The sequence below is a fragment of the Schistocerca piceifrons genome, chromosome 4 (genome assembly GCF_021461385.2).
Source record: "Schistocerca piceifrons isolate TAMUIC-IGC-003096 chromosome 4, iqSchPice1.1, whole genome shotgun sequence".
NCBI classification, from domain to species: domain Eukaryota; kingdom Metazoa; phylum Arthropoda; class Insecta; order Orthoptera; family Acrididae; genus Schistocerca; species Schistocerca piceifrons.
The window spans coordinates 3,374,739-3,399,799 of record NC_060141.1 but is presented as its reverse complement, the minus strand read 5'-3'; the positions used below and the strand labels follow the sequence as shown (position 1 = coordinate 3,399,799).

General features: G+C 41.3%; 1 protein-coding gene across 1 annotated transcript in view; it reads left to right on the top strand.

The window, feature by feature from the left end:
* Positions 1-25,061, top strand: part of LOC124795455 (sodium/potassium/calcium exchanger 3-like) — a 243,520-nt gene that overhangs the window by 131,868 nt on the left and 86,591 nt on the right. Inside the window, exons 5-6 of the mRNA XM_047259481.1 lie at positions 3,288-3,435; positions 18,318-18,410. Coding sequence (XP_047115437.1) covers positions 3,288-3,435; positions 18,318-18,410 — 241 coding nt within the window. The remainder of the gene's footprint in view (positions 1-3,287; positions 3,436-18,317; positions 18,411-25,061) is intronic.

Sequence of the window (25,061 nt, the reverse complement as noted above, 5' to 3'; positions counted from 1 at the left end):
CTGAAGCAACTGAATTATATTCTTCACCAGGATTTCAACTGGCTCTTGTTGTGCCCTGAAATGTGAAATGTCCTACCAACTCTCTTTCCCACCCCTCCCACAGTGGTATTCTGCTGCTCACTGACCATACACAATATCCTTGTCCATCCCTACACAACCCCTGCTCCCTACCCCTTACCTCATGGCTCATATCCCTGTAATAGACCTGGTTGCAAGACCTGTCTCATACATCCTCCCATGACCACCTAATCCCTTATGGTCACAAACACCTATCCTATCAAAGGCAGGGCTACCTGTGAACCCAGTCATGTGATTTACAAGCTAAACTGAAACCACTATGTTGCATTCCACATGGGCATGACAACCAACAAGCTATCTGTCCACATGAATGGCCACTGACAAAATGTGGCCAAAAAGCAATTGCTGAGCACACCACCTAGCACAACATTCTTCATTTCAATGACTGCTTCACAGCCTGTGCCATCTGGATACTTCCCACCAACACCCACTTTTCTGAACTGTGCTGGTGGGAATTCTCTCTGCAATGTATCCTATGTTCCCTTAACCCTCATGGCCTTAGCCTTCGTTAGTGTCATTGTCCTTTCACATCCGGCCCATTCCCTGTTCCCATTCCAGCACCACACAGCTCTCTATTCCACCAACGCACTCAGTCTTTTCCCTTCTCTCCTTTTCCACTACTCTTTCTCTCTCCCCCACCCTTCGTCTAACTTCCCAGCTGCACCTAGCTGCCCTACCATCTCTCCACCTCATTCCTGCATGCTCCCACTAGCAGCACATTACTCCCCCTTCCCACCCCAGCCTCTCCCATCATACACTGCTGCTCACAGTCTGGCTTCAGCTGCCAGAGACTGTGGTCTTGTGTGTGCGAGCTGTGTTTGCATGAGCATGTGTGTGTATGTCGGCTATTTTTGAGAAAGATCTTGTTGGCTGAATGCTCACTTTCTGATAGCCATTTTGTTATTCCTATCTGTGACTTGGCATCCCTGCTATTCGGTCAGTAGCAACTATCCTTGACATAATATTGTTTCCTTTATTTTTATCACTTCATAAATCTCAGTAATGCCAAGAAATGAACACACATTAAAATCTGCAAGGAAAATACTAAGTTACAAAACAACAAAAACTATGCTCTTTTTTGACCATCATCTAGGTCCAGGGCTATTCTATCACACTACTTGCTCTCCTGATATGTCACCACACAGCCCCCCCCCTCCCCCCTCCTGTAGAACATAGCTTCTTATATATGGGGGTAGTAATGTTGAATTGTTCTGCCTGTCCATCTGCAAAATGCTTTTGGTGCATTTGCACACAGGTCTCTGTTGGACATAGGAGGTCCTGAAGCATGTGTATACCTGTGGCAGTTGACTCCATCAATGCCGTTCATGCAGTAGTAATTGAGGCTGCTGGCATAGAGGTTGATTCAGCCAGAGATGATCTGACTGCAGTTGTTGGCTGGCTGGTAGCCAGTGAAATGATGACGAATGAACCCGCATAGCATGGCCAGCTTGTTAAACAGGGCTGAATCAAATTTTATTATTATGTCTCCTTTGTTTTTGAGACCAAACATATCGAATCTTTGTAAATTATGCAGAAGCATTTCTATTGCAACCCAAATCAAAAGTGTAATTAACCATATTTTATAGCAGTAGAATGTAATTTTTCCTGTCTTCAACTTTTATGGTAGGTCAGATTTGGATAATTTTGTAATGCATGGCCTGCTGAGGGTGTGTTTAAATATGAATAAAGATAAAAAAGCAATAATATGTAAATCTATGAAGTATAAATTTAAAATATGTAATTATGGTGAAATATGTAATGATAAAATAAAATAAAATATATCAGCACTCACAACTTAATTCACGAACATTTACACTTTTCACATCCATAAGACAAACAGAAAAAATATGTAATTACATACAAATTTGGGTTCAGGTAACCACACAACAGTGTTTTTACAAATTCCTTCAAAGCCAAGTTCATTAATTCACTCATAAGTGGTGGTATTTGACCCAGAGAGAACCAATGTGAAGCCTTATTATGGTCACCAGTAGGAGAGAATTATATTTCAAGATGGAGTAGGTACTCATTTTTTGTGAAGAAAAGGTAACAAACAGTACAATGAGAAAAAAATGCAATTAGGCCCCTGAATCTATCCCTCATAGAATTAACAAAAATGCAATTTCAATTTATTTTGCTTTAATTACTGTTATGACAGTATTAGTTGGACTGATAATAAATGAAGTAATTCTCTACAGATTGAATAAGTAAAACATGAGCTAGAATAAGATCAGGATGATAAGAGGTATAATAAGGCAACAGGGAATAACTTCCGTGGTATTAGAAAAAGCAATGAAGACAAAAATTGTGGAGACAGACAGAGACTGGAATATATGTAACAAACAATTGGGTCTAAGTGCTACTGTGAGATGATGTGAATGACACACAAAAGGAAACCCTGGCCAGCCACATCAGACCATTCAGAGGATTAGAAAAAGAGGTAGAGAGAGCAGGGTTAAATAAGTAGATGATAATTATGTGTCTGACTCTACTACCAGCTACTTTCTGCTGCTGAGAACAATGTACACAAAAGGGTGTGGCAGTGATCTGAGTATGCACTGTGATTTACTGCAGAGCTGAACAGTATGCCCCATTCTAAAAACATTTTCATGGGTATAATTACATTGTTGTGACTACCTCGATGATGTTCAAATGATGTAGACTCTTTAAGAGGTATAACTTTTTAGATGCACTGATACTTCCAGAACAATGTTGGTAAAATTCCCCATTTGTGTGTACACAATATCAGTAGCTGTTGTACAAAATATTCATTAACACTAGTACTGTGTATGCAGCTATCAAAATATGTTTTCTCCCATTTCAACGTATGTTTTACTTTATTCTGCTTAAAAGTTTGATCCAGCAACTGTGTGAAGGTTTCATGAGAAGTTTCTTCTCTGGCACTCTTATTACACAAAATATAATAGAACACTAAAGAAGGTAAATGGCAAACTGTGAAACACAACAAAGCTTACAATTAAATCTACTGGTATTGCAATAGTTTGATGGACTGCCCATTGGGAGCTGCAGGGACAGAACAGAGTTGGGGAAGTACTATTTCCTCACTCCTTGAACTTCTTCCTTGCTGGCATTATTCTGACCTATCTGTTTATTACTTCTTACAGCATTACTGATTACAGAATAATAATGCAATAATTCCAGTTTTGTTTCCATTTTAAGATTTTTCATGCTATTCATCATTGTTTCAGGTAATTGAACTCAATATATGGCCAATTACAAGAGAAGTTGTAGCATATGCATTCTCAATCATCACACTTTTAGCAATTCTTGCTGATCGCCATGTTCGGTGGTATGAATCATTGTTTATGGTCTGTTTTTATTTTTCATACATTTCAGGTAAGGAGCACATTCATTTTTAAATAATTTTTGTCTTCTTTATTGTTGTTGTGGCAATATAAGTTACAGTTTTGATATTTTCTTCCTAAAATGTGCTTGGCATACAACCATTACACAGATTGCATTACCATAAGGAGAATATAACAACACCAATCGAATTGTACTACATTTTGTAATACATACAATAACAGCAGCAGCTCTTGGTAGAGCCTGATATACAAAGAATATTCATCATAACATGCTATGTACAAGAAAAGAGGATATGTATTGGGCAGAGCAGACACATTAAAAATAAGGTTGGAAATATATGCTGAGGTGACAAAAGTCATGGGATGGTGATATGCCCATGTACAAATGGCAGTAGTATCGAATACACAAAGAATAAAAGGGCAGTGAAAAGGCGGAGCTGTATATTTGTACTCAGGTGATTGATGAGAAAAAGTTTTTGACACGATTGTGGCTGCACGATGGGAATTAACTGACTTTGAATGTGAAATGGTAGTTGGAGCCAGATGCATTGGACATACTATTTTGGAAAGTGTTAGGGTATTCAATATTTCGAGATCCACAGTGTCAAGAGTGTGTTGAGAATGGCAATTTTCAAGCATTACTTCTCACCATGAACAACACAGTGGCCAATGGCCTTTACTTGACGACAGAGAGCAACGGTGTTTGTGTAGATTTGTCAGTGCTAGTAGACAAGCAATACTGCGTACGAGATAACCACATAAATCAATGTGGGTGAACACATTCATTAGGACAGTGCAGCAAAATGCAGCATTAATGGGCTATGGCAGCAGATGACTGACACAAGTGGCTTTGCTAACAGCAGGACATCATCTGCAGTGCCTTTCTTGGGCTTGTGACCGTATTGTTTGGACCCTAGATGACTGGAAAGCTGCAACCTGGTCAGGTGAGTCCTGATTTCAGTTGGTAAGATCTGACAGTAGGATTCAGTTGTGCTGCAGACCTCATGGTTCCATGGACCATAGTTGTCAACAAGTCACTATGCAAGCTGGTTGCAGCTCCGTAATGATGTGAGCTGTGTTTACGTGGAATGGACTGTGTCCTCTGGTCCAACTAAACTGATCATAGACTGAAAATAGACCTGTTTGGCTACTTGGAGTCCATTTACAGCCATCCATGGACTTCCATGTTCCCAAGCAAATGTGTAATTTTTATGGATGACAATGCGTCACATCACTGGGCCACAATTTTTCATGATTGGTTTGAAAAACATTCTGGACAATTTGAGTAAATAATTTAGCCACCCAGACTGCACAGCAATTGTGGACAGCTACAGTGGCAGCATGGCTCAATATTGCTGCAGGGGACTTCCAGCAACTTGTTGACTCCATGCCATGTCGAGTTTCTGTACTACATCAGACAAAAGGAGGTCCAACACAATATTGGAAGACATCCCATGACTTTTGCCACCTCAGTGTATTGCACAAATGGAGAAGGAAGTGCAGTGGACTTATGTGCTTCTATATAAGTTAATTTAATTATATGTTTGTCGTGACAACAAATATTTTATTTATTTCGTGGTGTATTTTGGCTACTAGCCATCTGCAGTTTTCAACCAAGAATCATTTATTTAATACAGCATTTGTCTCTGGGTAACAATCTACAGGGTCATCTAGTATCCAAATTGTTTTCTTATGCATCACAGCTTGCCAAATCCCATGAGTTTTCACCTATGATTTGTACTGACCATTGGTGAAAGGCATTGCATCCATCTATTTCATGATATGCTCGAATTGTTTGTTGTGTGTATGATTAGTTTTCCTATTACTGTGCTCCTGTGTACCACAGTCCTGTGAAGGTGGCCAACAGTGACTTCTCCTATAACTTTTAGTTTACATCTATGTTTTATTAGCAACTGTGACAAGATGCATTGTATTGACTTTTGACCATGTTGAAACTAACGATTGCCAATTGTTTACATACATAATTGTTTTTCTGATATTTGTTTTTCTTTGCGCAGTGCTTTTGAAGATGGTCAGTGGCCAAAACATAGGAAATTAATAAAATATGTGTTATCAAGGAAACATATTGTTAAATTATATAACTAAAAGCAACAATTCAAAAAATCTTTTGCTGTGATGTGTAAGATTTATTTTTTATGAGAAATATTATTAAGGAGGTTTCTTTCTCAGTCGTAGAAGAAAAATAAAAATGGAATTGACCTGCACATTGCTTTTTATGGCGAGATGCTCTTAGACAACAGGCATAGCATTGTACTGTCTGTTAAAGAAACACATAACTCCAGCACTAATCCAGAAGAGCATGTTTCCCAAGCAGTGGATTTTGCAAAGTGAAATGCTACCGGTTACATTTATGATCACAAGATCTGAATCTAACAAGACTGTGGCGTACCGTATCACATAAGTACCTTGCAGTGACTACTTCTGCCAGTTAATGTATAGTTTCACTTGTTCCGCATCCTTGAAACTTCTCCTCCACGAAGGGCTCTACAGCACAAAATGTGTGACTTAATGAATGAAATAATGTATTAGCAATTTTATGGGGCTCAGTTTCTTCTAACTTTGTAGGTGTACTTGTAATGTTATTCAGCAATGTCTTAGTGTTCAGTGTCTACACTTACATCTACATTTACACTCTGCTAGCCACCTTACAGTTTGTGGCAGAGTGTAGTTGTGTACCAGGTTCACTTTGCCCTTCCTGATTGTGAATGGTTTATGGGGAGAACTATTGTTAGTATGCCACTAAGGGAGGTCAGACATCTCTAATTTTGCCTTCGAGATCTTTTCATAAGTTGTACATAGGAGGAAGCAAGACATTGGTTGTCTCTTATAGGGACTCATGTTCTCAAACTTTAAGAAATAATGTGTGCCTTGATGAGAACTCCTCCCTTGCAGTGTCTGCCACTGCAGTTGGCTGAGCATCTCCGTGATACTTTCACACTTACTAAATGAACCTGTAATCATTTGTGCTGCTCTTCTTTGGATCTCCCCTTTCATTTTTCTGTAGGACCAAATTGAGGAGCAAATCTCCAAGATCATGGAACGTGTCAGTACACAAAATTACAACATAAAAGTAATAACAGATAAAAATAAATTTTATGAACCCAAAAAAGTTTAAATAAATGCAATCAACAATACAACAGGAGTCAGCTTAAGTTTTCAAGGAACTCCTCGACAGAATAGAAGGAGTCACCCATGAGGAAACTCCTCAGTTTTGATTTGAAGGTGTGTGGATTACTTCTAAGGTTTTTGAATTCAAACGGTCCCTTCCCTACAGCCTACGTCTTTGTGGCAAACGAATCTGCTCCAGTCTGGAATCCCTGAACCATTACACCAACAACCTGAAAACAGCTTTCGCATCTCACAACTACCCTCCTGACCTGGTACAGAAGCAAATTACCAGAGCCACTTCCTCATCCCCTCAAACCCAGAACCTCCCACAGAAGAACCCCAAAAGTGCCCCACTTGTGACAGGATGCTTTCCGGGACTGGATCAGACTCTGAATGTGGCTCTCCAGCAGGGATGTGATTTCCTCAAATCCTGCCCTGAAATGAGATCCATCCTTCATGAAATCCTCCCCACTCCACCAAGAGTGTCTTTCCGCTGTCCACCAAACCTTCTTAACCTCTTGGTCCATCCCTATGAAATCCCCAAACCACCTTCCCTACCCTCTGGCTCCTACCCTTGTAACTGCCCCCAGTGTAAAACCTGTCCCATGCACCCTCCCACCACCACCAACTCCAGTCCTGTAACCCGGAAGGTGTACACGATCAAAGGCAGAGCCACGTGTGAAAGCACCCACGTGATTTACCAACTGACCTGCCTACACTGTGAAGCTTTCTATGTGGGAATGACCAGCAACAAACTGTCCATTCACATGAATGGACACAGGCAGACAGTGTTTGTTGGTAATGAGGATCACCCTGTGGCTAAACATGCCTTGGTGCACGGCCAGCACATCTTGGCACAGTGTTACACCGTCCGGGTTATCTGGATACTTCCCACCAACACCAACCTGTCAGAACTCCGGAGATGGGAACTTGCCCTTCAGTATATCCCCTCTTCTCGTTACCCACCAGGCCTCAACCTCCGCTAATTTCAAGTTGCCACCGCTCATACTTCAACAACATCTTTGCCTCTGTACCTCGACTGACATCTCTGCCCAAACTCTTTGCCTTTACAAATGTCTGTACCTGAACACCTAGAAATTGGAACTGTTCATTTTCACTAATCATATGTCCATTCTGTGAAATTAAAACGTCAGGTTTTGTTGAATTGTGTGTTAGAAACTGTAAAAACTGAGTCATACTGTGATTTAGTGTCAGTTTATTTTCTACAAGTCATGAACTTAGGTCATGAGCTGCACTATTTGAAACCAAGCCAATTTTGCATACAACATCCTTTACTACCAAGCTACTGTCATCAGCTAACAGAAGTATTTTAGAGTTATCCGTAATACCAGAGGTCATATCATTTATATAAATAAGGAACAGGAGTGGCCCCAACACTGATCCCTGGGGCACCCCCCACTTGACCGTACCCAACTCAGACCCCACATCACAGCCATTCTTAACATTGTGAATAATGACCTTTTGCCGTCTGTTGCTAAAGTAAGAGGTGAACCAATTCTAAGCTACTCCCCGTATTCCGTAATGGTCCAGCTTTTGGAGCAATATTTTGTGATCAACACAATTGAATGCCTTAGTTAAATCAAAAAAATATGCCTAGCATTCTAAACCTTTTGTTTAATCCATCCAGTACCTCACAGAGAAAGAGAATATAGCATTTTCAGTTGTTAAATGACTTCTAAAGCTGAACTGTACATTTGATAGCAAATCGTATGTTACAAAATGATAAATTTTCCTTACATACACAGCCATTTCAATAACTTTAGCAAACACTGATGGCATAGAAATAGGTCTCAAATTGTCTGCATTATCCCTTTCTCCCTTTTTATGAAGCGGCTTTACTGCTGAGTACTTTAATTGTTCAGGAAACTGACAATTCCTAAAGGAAAAATTACAAATACGGCCAAATACAAGGCTAACATGTGCAGCACAGTACTTTAATATTCTGCTAGGCACTCCATCTTATCCATGAGAGTCCTTAGTCTTCAGTGATTTAATTATTGACTCAATCTCCCCCTTGTCTGTATCACAGAGGAGTATTTCAGATATCTATCCCAGAAAGGAATTTGCCAAGAAAGTTATATGATTCATTGTAGAAACTAAATTTTTGTTTAATTCACCAGCAATGCTCAGAAAATGGTTGTTAAACACTGTACATATATCTGATTTATCAGTAACAGAAAAATTTTTAATACGAACTGACTTTATATCGTTGACCTTGTGTTGCTGACCAGACACTTCCCCTATTTCCACTATCAAATATCTGGTATGGAAACCAAGCTGATGAGCAATAGTCAGGCATTTGTTGACCAAGAGTTTTGAAACTTACTTCCTTTGTGATTGGCCAAAGTTTCCTGAAGATTCTTCCAATGAATCTCAGCTTGCCATCTGCCTTACCTGTGATGAGTTTTGTGTGGTTGTTCCACTTTAAACCACTCAATATGCATATGCCTAGATATTTTGTATGTGTGATTGCTACCAGCGATCATTGTGCAGTCATGTAATTGTTCAGTAATGGGTCTATTTACATATACTGTTACATGAAAATTACATTTTTCAAGAGTTTATTTTATGCTGAAGCAATTGCATTTCATTCAAGCATACAATGTTTATCTGTTGTAGAATTTATAGGATGAAGATGACAGGCTGTCAAATAACAATGTTCATTTTAAGCAGGCACCTATTTTCACAGCATGTAGACTGTCAAGATAATTCAGAAAATTCTTTATACTGTCTTTTATTCATATTTTAGAAGCATACACAAAAACTACAAGACTAAAAAGGAACGAGAGTCTTCATCCATTATTATAAACAGCAACCAACAAAGATGCACGCAGATTGTTTTGTATAATGTGATCTTTGTAAATATCAACATAGACAACTTATCTCTCAGGAAATAACAACTCAGTAGAACACCTGGAGGCCTAACATTAATTTAGACAACTGTTTTTCTTTGATAACTAAGGGAACACTCATACAAATACCAATTCTATATTCTGGCTTTGAGGATCACATGACACTAACCACTTCCTCCCAGACCATAAAGATACAAATGTCATTCGGGTAGCTGTTCAGCTGGCCCCATGAATCTGAGTAAATCTTGTTCCCATCCTCCCACTACCTAAAATTTCTGGCAGTACCTGAATTGAACGTGGATACTCCGCTTAGCACACATAAACTATGACCTCTCAGCTATGTGGGTGGATGCTGGCAGAGAAATATTAGGCAGTATGTAGTATGTATACAGCATATGCTGTTACAGTTCTGTGTTATGCTCTGTTATGGTCATTCCCTGTAGAAATACAATACATGGCTAAATGCCGTTCATCAAACTGGCATCCATCTGGCCGCTCGCTACTTTTTCAGAGCTGCTTCAATTTCTTAATACACATTGTTGTTGTGATCTTCAGTCTGAAGATTAGTTTTATGTAGGTCTCTATTGTAATTCATCCTGTGCAAGTCTCTCCATGTGCTCATAATTGTTGCAGCTTGCACCCACTTGAATCTACTTACGTTTTGATTCATTCCACAATTCTGATCACTCTTTTTCAAGATAGGATCTGCAGAAAGCAATGAACCAATGAGTATATTTGAAACATGATAACATGATGTTAATCCTGAAAGTAGCACATGAACAATATTAGCAAACTGGTGTAATATGCGTCTTCATATTCTGAGCCTTTATCTATAATTTTCTTGCTATTGTAAGGAAAATTTTCTTGGTCTGTTGATGTTGATTTTATAATTTTTGTTCAACCTGACCAATGTATATCTCTCTTATGTACACCTGAGGCTATCAGTTTCACCTTTCAAATGTATATGATATCCCTACATAGATAAAAGGGAATGTCCCATATAGCAAAATATACTTTATTGAATCATGAAATACGGAAATATGTCTTACACTTAACATGACTCAGAACACACTACATTCTTTGCTCAAGGCACAGATATTATACTTATACTCCATCAGTGACATGTATCACAGTGGATGTCACACGCCTGTCCCCCCCCCCCCCCCCCCCCCCCCCCGCCACTCTCCTCCTTAACGTGGAGCACTGAAGGGAAGACAAGAGTGGGGTTAGTGACTCGTGAAGCAATGGGTACAGGTGTGTATGACCAGTCGTGCTGCGGCTGTTGCTTTCTAGAGACAAGACTGGGCCATTTCTCAAGGTGATGCTTCGCAGTTGTATGTAACCAGTCATGCCGTGGCTGGCAGTTTAGCAAGCCGTGACGGAGCCACTACCCAGAGTTGTGGTGCATGTGGCATGAGTGCCAAACAGGTGGTATAGCTATAGCTGACATGTGAAGCATCTGGTGTGCCTACAGGGGATGCCAATGTTATGACTAAAGACATTTTGGGGATGAGTGGGGGCAAGGTGTTGGTGATGAGGATTTTGGCATGTGGAGGCCACATGTGCCAGAGAGACTTTGATCTGATCACAAGTATGGCATATGTTGACGGGGTAATGTGGTTCATGTAAGCTACTAATTTATTTGCTGGCCCAAGCTACAATGGGCACGGCCTGTGCTGTGGGTGTCCATGGCAGACTAAGGTCTATGAGGAGGCAGGAATTCTAAGTACTGATGCTCTTCTGGTCATGGTTGAAGTCAGTTCAGCTGAAGATACTATCACAGAGTCTGGTGTTAATGTGTTGAACTCATGCTGGGAAGAGACTCTGAAGTTGTCAATGATGGTTGGAGGCAAATTGTGCAATTGAAGGCGGTTGAAAAAAACGTGTCATGTTCAGTCGCTCCAATGTGTGTGAATGTGATTTCACATAGCATCATCGACCTCTGGTAGGTTTGTGGTAATCAAACAGGGAACCTGATGAACTTAGCCAGAGGGGTCGATGTTGTGTGAAGATCAGCAGCAGGCAGTGGTAAAGCTGCGAGGTGGGGAGTCGTGTGGAAGAGATGTGGTGACAGTGTACTGTACAGCTGGAGGGGTGCAGCTGATGATGCCAACAGTGGGGTAGCAGGTGGCAAGGCAGGGCTGACAGTGCTGGAGCCAGGTAGAGGGGGGGAGGGGGTGAGTGTGGTCGGACATGAGGTGGCACGACCGGTCGGTAGCATTGGTACACTCCCACTCTCATCATCACAATGATTGCATATCAAGACTGTGAGCTGCTCATGTGCCAAGGCGAGGGCAGCAGGTATGTCCTTATTATGTTGCAGGAGCAATGTGTTCTTCATACGGAGTGTGTCCGGCGACATCCAGCAGTTGGTGTAGTGTTGGGGAGCCGCCGAGAGCTCATCAGCTGTGGAGGCACACTCCTTGAGTGTTTTGATGGATGTATAATTGTCTTCCTGTTGCTTGTCTTGAACAGTCAATGCACCAAGTTGGGTTGTGGATGCCAGGGTGAAAGCTCCTAGAATGCAGTGGCGTGTGGCAAAATACAGGAGCACGGTGTGTTGTATGAATGGGAAGAGTCAGAATGGCATAAAAAATCCACCTCTAAGTCATGTTTTATGACATCCTCGAGTCTGACAACAAGTCTCATCAAACTGGTTGGTGAGCCAGTTGCGAACACTATTGAGTAGCCACGAGACGGGTGACAGTCACACACAGTGTCGTTGAACTGCTCCCACATGTACATGGTTTGGACTTGTAAATAGAATGGAAGAAGTAGGAATACCAAAATGAGTGAAGGAGGCCAAATTTGAGGGCAAGACAGAGACCTAGAGTAAGATGGACTGACACAATAAAGGGGAGTTTAAGAAGAAGGAGTTTGGACTGGAATAAAATAGTTATTGAAGAGTCATGGAAAGACAGAAATGTAGAGAACTACTATAAATGTCCCAACCCAGCTTGATATTGGATAAAGGGGTCACAAAGAACAAAATGAGCTCTCTATTTTGCTTGACAAGGTCTCAGATATTAGCTCATTATTTTCTTTAACAGAAACATGGGATATTATGCAAATTGAGGGTGGAGAGGGAAGAAAGGAAAGGGAAGGAATTAATGGTATCAGCTGCATCAGAACTGTGTGCAGAATCAGCAATGATGAATGAAAATGTGTGCCAGACTGGGACTCAAACCTAAGATCTCCTGCTTACTAGGCAGTTGTATTAAACACTGAGCCATCCTGACACAGTGTTTATCGCGAATGCACAAACTATCTCGGCAGGCTCCACAGCGGATCCATACTTCCACCAAACGCCATCTATTCGCAGTTCCTCTCCCTGTCCTTCATGCTCACTAATTTTAGACTGCCCCAGGAGGTCAAACATAAATGTGCCTCTGCACTGAAGGTTGTGGATTCATTGCCCATTGTGGTGAATCAATTATATGAATGTGTGGTCTCAGTATTTTTCAGACATGTCCTAAAGAAAAGACACCATGCATCATATAAGAAACATTGCAAATCAAGCAATATGTTACTGTATGGGAAAACAATTGACAACATTAGATAATAATTGAAAAAAAGATAAGAATATGAGTTGTATTGTGGGCACGACTATGTGCATGCTAAGTGAAGATGTAGCTCCAATGTGAATGCTGTCCTCAGGCATGGGATGAGTTAGTTGGTGTCCATAAGCAGCTGGGAATGTCCTGACTACTGTCAAGTGATTGGAAGCTACTGTGACTGGGTGTGTTAAGAGGGCTACTGCAAGCCATGTGCCAGACATACCAAAAGTATCTCAAGTACTATAATCTTCTGTAGTACTGTCTCTTCTGCAAGAAATACAGGTTCTGTCCACTTGACAATGAATGGCATGTCAGTGGTAGGTTTAAGCACCCTGTACAGATGAGACAGGGTCACCGACAAATTCACGATGTTACACCCATGCCCTAACCAACACGTTTGAGGAGTTACCTGACCCGGTGAGACTCACTTCATCTGTTGGGAAATGTGCTGTATCACGTGGCAAGAAAGGCTAATACAAAAGGTTGACAGTCTAATAATAGTGGGCAGTCAAATGTATGGTGAATAATGAAGCTGCTTAAAGAAATGGCAAGAAGGTGTGGGAAGGAATGGAAATGATAGCTGTAGAAGAAATGGAAGTATTAGTATAAGAGCCAAAGGAATGCCATGCTAGCTTGCAGGCTAGAGTGTTAAAATCCAAACATTTAACTGAGAAAGCAATCACACTAAAGTGCCAGAGTTTGACGGCTCCTGGAAAGCAGTGAAGCAATTGTGGAATTGTTTATATTAAAAATGAAGAAATTCCTCCAGCTGTATTTAAGGTGTCGATTTTATTTTGGCAACTAGTTTCAACGTTATAACATCATCATCTTCAGTCCCATACACTTGTTGACATCAACTGCGTGTGGCTGATACTAGAAGTCAGTGGTGAGATACGGACGTGCTCCATGTGGAAGGTGGTTAGTAACTAGTATGAAGCTTCGTACAATGTTGAAACTAGTTGCCAAAATAAAATTGACACCTTAAATACACCTGGAGGAATTTCTTCATTTTTAATATAAATTTATACCAGCTAACGTCCCACTGTCCTCCATTTCAACTATGGATGTACGAAGATTGTGGAATTGTGGTTTATTCATCTCATGGCATACATTTGCAGTCCATTTGGTTTGCATACAGAAGAAAGTCAAAAATTTATAATACACTTACAATGATTTTTGCGCTAATAAATAATAGCGTTAAAATAAATGATAACACTATGATAGTTCTTGGGATATGTAACATATTGTATCCATCTCAAATTTCCAATTCATCCTGCATGAGTTCATCCACTGAGTAATAACATTTCAATGTCAGAATACTAGATACAGAAAGCTGGTTGAAACTTGAAATTGACAGCAGTGAGATTTTTGAGGAATATTTAAGAGTATATTTAAAGGATAGGCAAATAGGAAATTCAAATCCACCAAGATGGAAATTGAAGCTGCATATGAGATTGTTTCGGCAACACTCAACGTCAGTGTGGGCATAAAATGGTAATTGGATCCTTCTATCGATCACTAGACTCATCTCCTGATGTAACCAAAAACATTAGAGAAATCTTCAGTTCACTTGTACTTAAATTCTCCAATCATACTGCAGTCATCGGTGGATACTTTAATCATTCACCATTTAATTGGGAAAATTACAGTTTTGTTAATGGTGGACATGGTAAGATATCCTCTGAAACATTAGTAAATACCTTCTCTGAAAACTATATAGAACAGAGAGTTAGGAACCTGACTCATGGTGGAAATATATTGGCTCTAAAGGCAACAAAGAGTCCTGACCTATTTGAGGATGTCCACTTTGCATCTGGTATTAGTTGCCATGAGGCAGTTGTAGTAACAGTGATTATCAAAGTACTAAGGATAATTAAAACAAGTAGAAAGATTAATATGTTAAGTAAACTGGATAAAGAATTAGTAGTATCATATCTCAATGGAGAAATTCAAACTTTTAGCTCAGGACAGGAGCCTATTACTCAAGTTAAATGAATAGCTGAGTGGATAAATACATACCCTGTAGAACTGTTCATGATGGGAGGGACCCTCTATGGTATACCGCCACTGTAAAGAAACTCCTAACAGAACAGAGATTTTGCATGATAAATTTTAAACAAAGCAGAGGGCTTTAGACAGAGAAATGTTCAATGAAATGTGTTTGTCTGTCAAGAGAGCAATACATAAAGCCCTCAGTGACTACTGTAGCAGAATATTGTCAAGACATTTTCCCCCAAACTCAAAGAAATTCTGGTTGTAGTGGTCCAGTCACTCATGGACAAGACAGGTATTGAAATACGGGGTAGCAAACCAAGAGCACAAATGCTTAAAGAAGGAAAAATCTGGAGGATTGTCTGAATCGAATCCCCATACCACTGAAAAAATTGTGAAAATAGGTATTAGCATCTTTGGCATTGAGAAACAGCTAAAATTGTTAAAAGTGAGTAAAGCTCCAGAGGCTAATGGAATTTGTATCAGATTTTATGCTGAATTTGCGGCTGAGTCAGCCCCTCTTTTAACTATAATCTGCTGTAGATTCCTTGAACATAAAACTGTGTCCAGTAGTTGGAAGAAAGCATTCATCACACCTTTTTACAAGAAGGGTAGTAGAAATGATTCACAAAACTATTGTCCAGTATCCTTAACATCCATTTGTTGTAGAATCTTAGAACATACTGCAAGGAATTCAAATGTAAGAAAGTATCACAAACAGAATGACCTCCTCCCTGCTAACCAGCAGGGATTCCAAAAACATAGACCATGTGAACTGAAACTGCATTTTTCTCACATGTCTTACTAAAAGCAATGGATCAAGGCAGTCAGGTAGATGCAGAACTCCTCAGTTTCTGAAAAGCATTTGTCCCTGTACCATATCTACACTAATATGATATATCAAGCGAAATTTGTGACTGGATTGAGCATTTTTTTGGTTGGGATGACACAGCATGTTATCTTGGATAGAGATTATCGACAGATCTAGAAGTAACTCTGGGTGTGTGCCAGGGAAGTGTGCTGGGAATCTTGCTGTTCATATTGTATGTTAATGACCTTGCAGACAATATTTATAGTATCTCGTATGGTTCACATATTAGGCATTTATGTGCAGTGAAGTACTGTCTAGCAGAAACTGTACAAATATTCAGTCAGTGCTGCAAAGATTTACAACTTGCTTTAATGTTCAAAAATGTAAAATTGTGACTTCACAAAACAAAACAAAAATGTAGTATCCTATGGTTATAATATCAATGACTCACAATTGGAAGCGGCCATCTCATACAAATATCTGGCTGTAAAACTTTGTAGGGATATGAAATAGAATGACCACATAGGCTCAGTTGGGGGTAAAGCAGGTGGTAGACTTTGGTTTACTGGTAGAATATTGGGGAAGTGCAATCAGTCTACAAAGGAGACTGCAAATCACTTGTGTGACCCCTCCAAGAATTTTATTCAAATGTGTGGGACCCTTAACAGACAGGACTAACAGGGGATATAAGTGGATACAAAGAAGGGCAGCAAAAATGGTCACAGGTTTCTTTGGCCCATGGGAGAGTGTCACAAAGATGAAACAACTAAAGTGGCAGACATTTCAAGATAGATGCAAACCATCCCACAAAAATGTACAAGGCGTACAACTTTTCTTCCACCATTTTTCCCCAACATTTGAGGCTTTAATTAAACAAATTGGTTACACATGTATCATTCAAAGTATTTTCCATCAGTGGCCACTACATTCTTTTGGGCAGTGTATGAATCCCGCATCAAAAAAATTGTTCATCTTTCAAAGCAATCGAGGAATCGATCCAATTTGTGACTTCTTCATGAGATCAGAAGGGTTAGTCAGCCAGGCCATGTGCCATTGATCTAAACAGGTAATAGCCAGAGGGAGCAGTGTCTGGAGAATACAGCAGGTGGGGTAGGACTTCCCATTTTAATGTTTCCAAGTACATTTTGACCTCTTTTGCAATGCGAGGTGGAGCATTGTCGTGCCTCTCATTGTATTGCGGCCCTTTGTCTTTTAATGCTCTGCTGAGATGCATTAATTGTGTTCAATAATGAACACCTGTGATTGTTTCACTTGCTTTTAACATCTCATAGTACATGATGCCGAGCTGGTCCCACCAAATGCAGAGCATAATCTCGGAGCCGTGAATTTTCGGTTTGGCCGTTGGCATGGAAGCATGACCGGTATATCCCCATGATTTTTTGCATGTAGGGTTATCGTAATGAACCCATTTTTCCTTCCTGGTCACAATGCGATGCAGAAATCCATTCCATTTTTGCCTCTGGAGCAACTGTTCACAAACACACAAATGCTGTTCAACATCTCTTGGTTTCAGCTCACACGGGACCCAAGTTCCTTCTTTCTGAATCATGCCCATAGCCTTGAGACATTTTGAAATGGCTTGCTATGTCACTTCCACTAATCGTGCGAATTCTTCTAGAGTTTGATGCAAGTCATTACTCAACAATGTGTCCAATTCTGCTTCTTAGCCAACATTCTCTCTTCCACCACTATGCCAGTCTACTACTTTAAAATCACTGTTCCTGAAGTGTTGAAACCACTCAGGACACATTCTTTCACTAATAGCATCCTTACCGTATGTACTTGAGAGTATTCAATGAGACTCAGCTGCTGTTTTCTTCATACTGAAACAAAACGGTAACACCTCCCGCAAATGATGAGAAATAGGCTCTTAAACTGACATTTTCAATCAAGAACAACTTTATGTTGTAGACACATGTCGACTAATGTTTGAATGAGGTTATGTTGACCGAGGTCCAAGCTAACTGCCTGACATCTGAGATCTGTTTCTTTCAAGCACTACTTACTGTCGGCAAACGGTGGAAGCAATGTTGTACACCTTGTATTTAGAAAGTTTTAGTGCTGAATCTAGGAATATATCACAACTGCCTATATATTGCTTCCACAGGGATCATGAAGACAAGATTTGTCTAATTACAGCATGTGCAGAGGTGTTTAAGCAGTCGGTCTTACCATAGTGCATATGTGAATGGAACAGGAAAAAGCCCTAGTTACTGACACAGTGGGACATGTCCTCTACCATGCACTGCCATTGCTTATTGAATATAGATGTAGTTGTAAAATATTGGCATATATTTTTATTTTTTAATTTATATTGTAGAAAAATAAGTCTATTATTGAAGGAATGTTGTAAATTCAATAACAATGTGAAGCTAATTTCATGTGAAACCTGTGAGGTTTATGGGGAAACATATCTTATAAAATATTGATGCACCATTTATGTATCTAATCATTTGTGCACAAATTGGTCTGGCAGTATGTTACATATTAATAATGAAATGAAAAGGTAATTGTTAAAATTTCTCCACAGGTCTGTGCTGCATTGGAAGGAAAATTAGTTGCTGCAACACAAAGCCAAGCAGATCACTCTATGATGGAATAGATGATTCTGCCTCTGAGACAGGTTCTTACTAATATTTCTGGCAAGAATCATGCCTAAATTTTAGCAAGTGATAGAGTAATTCTGCAATAAGTCTGCTCTTTAGCATGTAAATACTTTAAGTTTAAACTAGACTATTCACAAAAAAGCAGACTCATTGAGTTGTCAATAGGCACGCACAAAAGAAAGAAAACTTGCTAGCTTTCAGATTTTATTCTTCAACAAGTTAGAATACGTGAATTGAGAATTGGTGGTAGTACAGAGGAATGGGAAACTATTGGGTGCAGGGACAGTGGGTTAACTGAGACTGAGGCCAGGACAATTATGGGAGCAGAGGGTGTATTGCAAGGATAGCTCCCATTTGTGTAGTTCAGAGAAGCTGCTGCTGCTGGTGGAGGGAAGGATCCAAAAGGTTCAGGTTGAGAGCAGCCATTGAAATTGAGCATATTCTGCTCAGCCGCATTTTGTGCCACCAGGTGGTCAACTTTGTTCTCAACAACAGTTTGGCAGTGGCCAGTTGATCCCTCTCATGCAGCCTATGAGAACTTCCTTGCCCAGTATTCTCAGGGCCTCACAAACGCGTTCACAGACTGGCAATGCTCCTCAAACCTAGTCCACAAACAGATCTTCCATGCAGTACCCCCAAATACCCCCAATCCTCCCACCACCCCCAAGAATCAGCTACAAATGAGTGCCCCACTCATCAGCCAGTATCATCCTGGAATGGAACAACTGAATCAGATCCTTCACCAGGCTGTAATCGTGCATTGAAATGAGCGACATCCTACCTGGGATACTTTCCACCCCTCCTAAAGTGGTGTTCTCTGTACCACTCCCAATCCCAACCACTTGCCACAAGGATCATATCTCCGTGGAAGACCTCCCTGGTGCAAAACCTGCCCAGTCCACCCACCCAGCTCTTCCTATTCCACTTCTGTCACATGGTTATCCTACCCCATCAGGGGCCGAGCCACCTGTGAAGGCAGCCATGTCATTAACCAGCTCTGCTGCAACCATTACACAGCTTTTTATATTGGTATGACTAGCAACAAGCCACCCAAGAGGATGAACAGCCACAACTAAACTGTGGCCAAGAAGAAAGTAGACTACCCTGTCACACAACATGCGGCTGAACATAACGTGATTTATTTCCGTGGGTGCTTCACTACCCGAGCCATCTGGATCCTCCCCTCCACCACTAGCTTTTATGAACCGCACAGGTGGGAGTTGTCCTTACAACAAATTCTCTGTCACCACAATTATTCCAGCCTCTGCCTGCACACACACACTTCCCCACACCCTCCACCCAACAGTTTCCAACCCCCTCTGTCTTGTCATCTACTCCCCATTCTCATATCACACAGTCTTTGTTTCCCATCCTCTGCCAATGCAGCCATCAGTTTTTCCCATGCTCCTCTCCTTTTTTTCTCTTTTTTTTCCCTTCTCCCTGCCCCACAACCTCCTGATGCTGTGCCTGTTAGCATTCTAGTCCCTGCACACTCTGTCAGAGACCATTCATCTCTCTCCCAATGCATACAGTACTATACCTTCCCCTTCCCTGCTCCCTCTAGATTACTGCTTGCATCCCACATGACAGTTGAATTCTGGTGCAATGCTTTAGGTGAGCTTCATTTTGTGTATGAATGGTGTGTTTTTTTCTTTTGCTGATGAAGGCTGTGGCCGAAAGGTTTATGTGAGTGTCTTTTAATTGTGCCTGTATGCAACTTAATGTGTCTTCTTTACAGTAAGTAGTAATCTATCTTTTCCTACATTGTTGATATTCCTACTGGAGTTTCTATTGTTTGAATTTTATGATAATTGCTCTTTCAATATACTGCTGTGATTTTTCTCTTGAACTGTATGCCCCTGTACTTTCTGCTATATTTAAGAAATGATTATTAAATATATTTGCTAGCTGTGATTCATCATTTATATCCTTTCCATTCAGTCCAATAGTGATGTTATCCTGTTCTGTGGCTGGTTGTCCTGTCTCTCATTTCACTGCATTCCGTATAGCCTGAAGTCTGTTGTCAGAATTACCAACCTATGACAGTATGTGCATTTCCTTGATTTTGTTAATAATTTTTCTTAGTAATTTTGAGTAGTTTTTGTAATGTGCAACTACTGCAGTATCTCTACTTGTTCTTGCCAACAGATAACATTTCCCTTTTCCTTTCATAAGTTGCTTTAATCCCTCTAGTGATCCATGGTTCTTTGAATGTCCTATGTGATTAGCTTATGATTAGCTTACATGGAAAACTATTTTCAAATAATAATATGAATTTCTCACATAACATATTATGTTCTGTGTTAGCAATTGATTCATCATAAATTTCATGTCAGGTCATCTCTTGTAAACTAATCTTAAACACATTTGTTCTGGAGTCATTAATTATTCTAGCTTGTTTCCACTGAGGAGTATCTGCACTGTAAGGAACAATGTTATTTATCCTAACTAACTGCGCATCATAATCAGAGAGAACATTTGTCAGTGGGTACATAGCTATTTTCTCTTTTTGAGCTTCACCATAGAAAACATTATCAGTTAGGGTCCTACTGTCTTTATCCAATTGTACTTAAGTAATTCAACCAGTGTACTTACTGCTCTCTTTTACTCGGCCCCTGAGTGGAGGATGCTGGGAGTGGAAGCCTGCGGTCGGCTGCTGAGGCCAGCCCTGCTTCCTCCTCCCAGGGGAGTCAGCTTGCAGCTTATAAAAGGAGTGAACATATAATAGGTTGCTGCATTGCTGTAGTGACACAAAAGTTGATGGTGAGTCGCTATAACGACTAGGTACAGCCTCTTCACTCACGTTTGTAAATGATATTAACAACCACTATGTCTGACACCACACACAGATCAACACAGTATTCACGATGGCTACTGATTGTTACACAGCTAATGTGGAGCCATGTAAAAAGTGCACGATCAGTAGTCAGGAGATTCGGACTCAAATTCTTTATTTTCTGTTCACCACCTGAGGTGGATTAGGTGTTTTACATTGATAGCATATGACATTTTCCTTCAATACCTTAGAATTAAATGAGCATTACATATTGCAAATACAACCTAGAAATGATAGGATAAACAATAAAATAATAAATATACTGAGGCACCAAAGAAACTGGTATAGTCATATGTATTCAAATACAGAGATATGTTAACAGGCAGAATATGGCGCTGTGGTCTGCAATGCCTGTATAAGACCATAAGTGTCTAGTGCAGTTGTTAGATTGGTTACTGCTGCTACAGTGGCAGGTTATCGAGACTTAAGTGAGTTTGATTATGGTATTATAGTCAGTGCACGAGTGATGGGCCACAGCATCTCTGAGGTAGCGATGAAGTGGGGATTTTCCTGTACGACCATTTCATGAGTGTCCAGTGAATATCAAGTATCCGGTAAAACATCAAATCTCCAACACCGCTGCGGCCAGAAAAAGATCTTGCAAGAATGGGACCAATAATGACTGAATAGAGCTGTTCAACATGACAGAAGTGCAACCCTTCCCCAAATAGCTGCGATTTCAATGCTGGGCATCAACAAATGTCTGCATGCGAATGATTCAACAAAATGTCATCGATATGGACTTTAGGAGCTGAAGGCCCACTCGTGTACCCTTGATGACTACACGACACAATGATTTATGCTTCACCTGGACCTGTCAACACTGACATTGGACTATTGATGACCAGAAACATGTTGCTGGTTGGACAAGTCTCTTTTCAAACTATCGAGTGGGTGGACATGTACGAGTATGGAAACAATCTCATGAATCCATGGACCCTGCATGTGAGCTGGTGAAGGTTCTGGTGTGGGGCATGTGGCAGTTGAAGCTATATGGGACCCTTGATACATCTAGATATGACTGTGACAGGTGACTTGTACATACGCATCCTGTCTAATCATCTGCATCCATTCATGTCCTTTGTGCATTCTGATGGACTTGAGCAATTACAACAGGACAATGTGACACCCTATACATCCAGAATTGGTACCAGAGTGGCTCCAGGAACACTCTTATAGTTTAAACACTTACAATGGCCACGAAACTCCCCAGACATGAACATTATTGAGCATATCTGGGATGTCTTGTAACATGCTGTTGAGAAGAGATGTCCACCCTGTCGTACTCTTACAGATTTGTGGACAGCCCTGCAGGATTCACGGTGTCAGTTCCCTCCAGCATTACTTCAGACATTATTGCAGTCCATGCCATGTCATGTTTGCAGCACTTCTGCATGCTTGCAGGGGCCCTAAATGATATTAGGCAAGTGTACCAGTTTCTTTGGCTCTCCAGCGTAAATACAGTCAATGGTGTGACATAATGAAAATCTTAAAAATTAATGTCAATTGATTTTAGACTCATGAATTCAATTGTATCATAAAAAGGTTTAATAAGTAAAATGCTTAATAGCTTGCTTCTGAAGCTAGTTATGTGAGCTGACCAAGCAGAAAATGGAAGTTTATTAAATATTCTTAAGCCATTGGTTAGATGGGAATTCCCTGTACTTACCAGCCTGCCCCTTGGTACATATAATTTTATTTTGAATCTAGTGTTACAGTGCTGTATGTTTTCACTCATTTTGAAATCTGCTACACTGTTTTCATGTACAGTCCCATGACACATATGTAAACATTAATGACCGTTCATATGTGGAACTGTATAAACAATGGCTGGCAGTGTTCTGATCTCACCAGCATGACTCATTGCCCTTCCCCCCTTATGTTGAAGTTTTAGAATTTCACTGATGTGAGGAGAATGTCCCCATATCAGCAGTCCATACTCTTTATGTGTGACTGATAGAGTCTGAAATAAATAACTCTTAAATATTCTTTTGTTACTAAGCCTCTCAGGATCCACAATAAACAAGTGTCTTGAGATAATTTTGTGCAAGTGTGGTTAATGTGTGTTTCCCGTGTTAACTTAGAGTCTACATGAATTCCTAGAATTTTAACCACCTTCACCTCTACCTCTTTTGACAATCCTAGTATAATCTGCTGGTTTTCAACAGGTCTGCATAGCAATGTATTTGATGAGAACCAATTTAGTGCTGCTTCAATGCCATCTGGTATTATACACTCCTGGAAATGGAAAAAAGAACACATTGACACCGGTGTGTCAGACCCACCATACTTGCTCCGGACACTGCGAGAGGGCTGTACAAGCAATGATCACACGCACGGCACAGCGGACACACCAGGAACCGCGGTGTTGGCCGTCGAATGGCGCTAGCTGCGCAGCATTTGTGCACCGCCGCCGTCAGTGTCAGCCAGTTTGCCGTGGCATACGGAGCTCCATCGCAGTCTTTAACACTGGTAGCATGCCGCGACAGCGTGGACGTGAACCGTATGTGCAGTTGACGGACTTTGAGCGAGGGTGTATAGTGGGCATGCGGGAGGCCGGGTGGACGTACCGCCGAATTGCTCAACACGTGGGGCGTGAGGTCTCCACAGTACATCGATGTTGTTGCCAGTGGTCGGTGGAAGGTGCACGTGCCCGTCGACCTGGGACCGGACCGCAGCGACGCACGGATGCACGCCAAGACCGTAGGATCCTACGCAGTGCCGTAGGGGACCGCACCGCCACTTCCCAGCAAATTAGGGACACTGTTGCTCCTGGGGTATCGGCGAGGACCATTCGCAACCGTCTCCATGAAGCTGGGCTACGGTCCCGCACACCGTTAGGCCGTCTTCCGCTCACGCCCCAACATCGTGCAGCCCGCCTCCAGTGGTGTCGCGACAAGCGTGAATGGAGGGACGAATAGAGACGTGTCGTCTTCAGCGATGAGAGTCGCTTCTGCCTTGGTGCCAATGATGGTCGTATGCGTGTTTGGCGCCGTGCAGGTGAGCGCCACAATCAGGACTGCATACGACCGAGGCACACAGGGCCAACACTCGGCATCATGGTGTGGGGAGCGATCTCCTACACTGGCCGTACACCACTGGTGATCGTCGAGGGGACACTGAATAGTGCACGGTACATCCAAACCGTCATCGAACCCATCGTTCTACCATTCCTAGACCGGCAAGGGAACTTGCTGTTCCAACAGGACAATGCACGTCCGCATGTATCCTGTGCCACCCAACGTGCTCTAGAAGGTGTAAGTCAACTACCCTGGCCAGCAAGATCTCCGGATCTGTCCCCCATTGAGCATGTTTGGGACTGGATGAAGCGTCGTCTCACATGGTCTGCACGTCCAGCACGAACGCTGGTCCAACTGAGGCGCCAGGTGGAAATGGCATGGCAAGCCGTTCCACAGGACTACATCCAGCATCTCTACGATCGTCTCCATGGGAGAATAGCAGCCTGCATTGCTGCGAAAGGTGGATATACACTGTACTAGTGCCGACATTGTGCATGCTCTGTTGCCTGTGTCTATGTGCCTGTGGTTCTGTCAGTGTGATCATGTGATGTATCTGACCCCAGGAATGTGTCAATAAAGTTTCCCCTTCCTGGGACAATGAATTCACGGTGTTCTTATTTCAATTTCCAGGAGTGTATATTGCAGAACTAATGTGTTCTCATGCTCAGCTAGCAAATTTGTGTCCTCAGCATAACAAGAAACAGTATTAAGAACACAGTGGAAGAAATCATTGACTGAAATTATGAAAAAGAAGGGCCCAAGGACAGAACATTATGGGATCCCTGATTTAACTTCTTGCACATGTGAGTGCC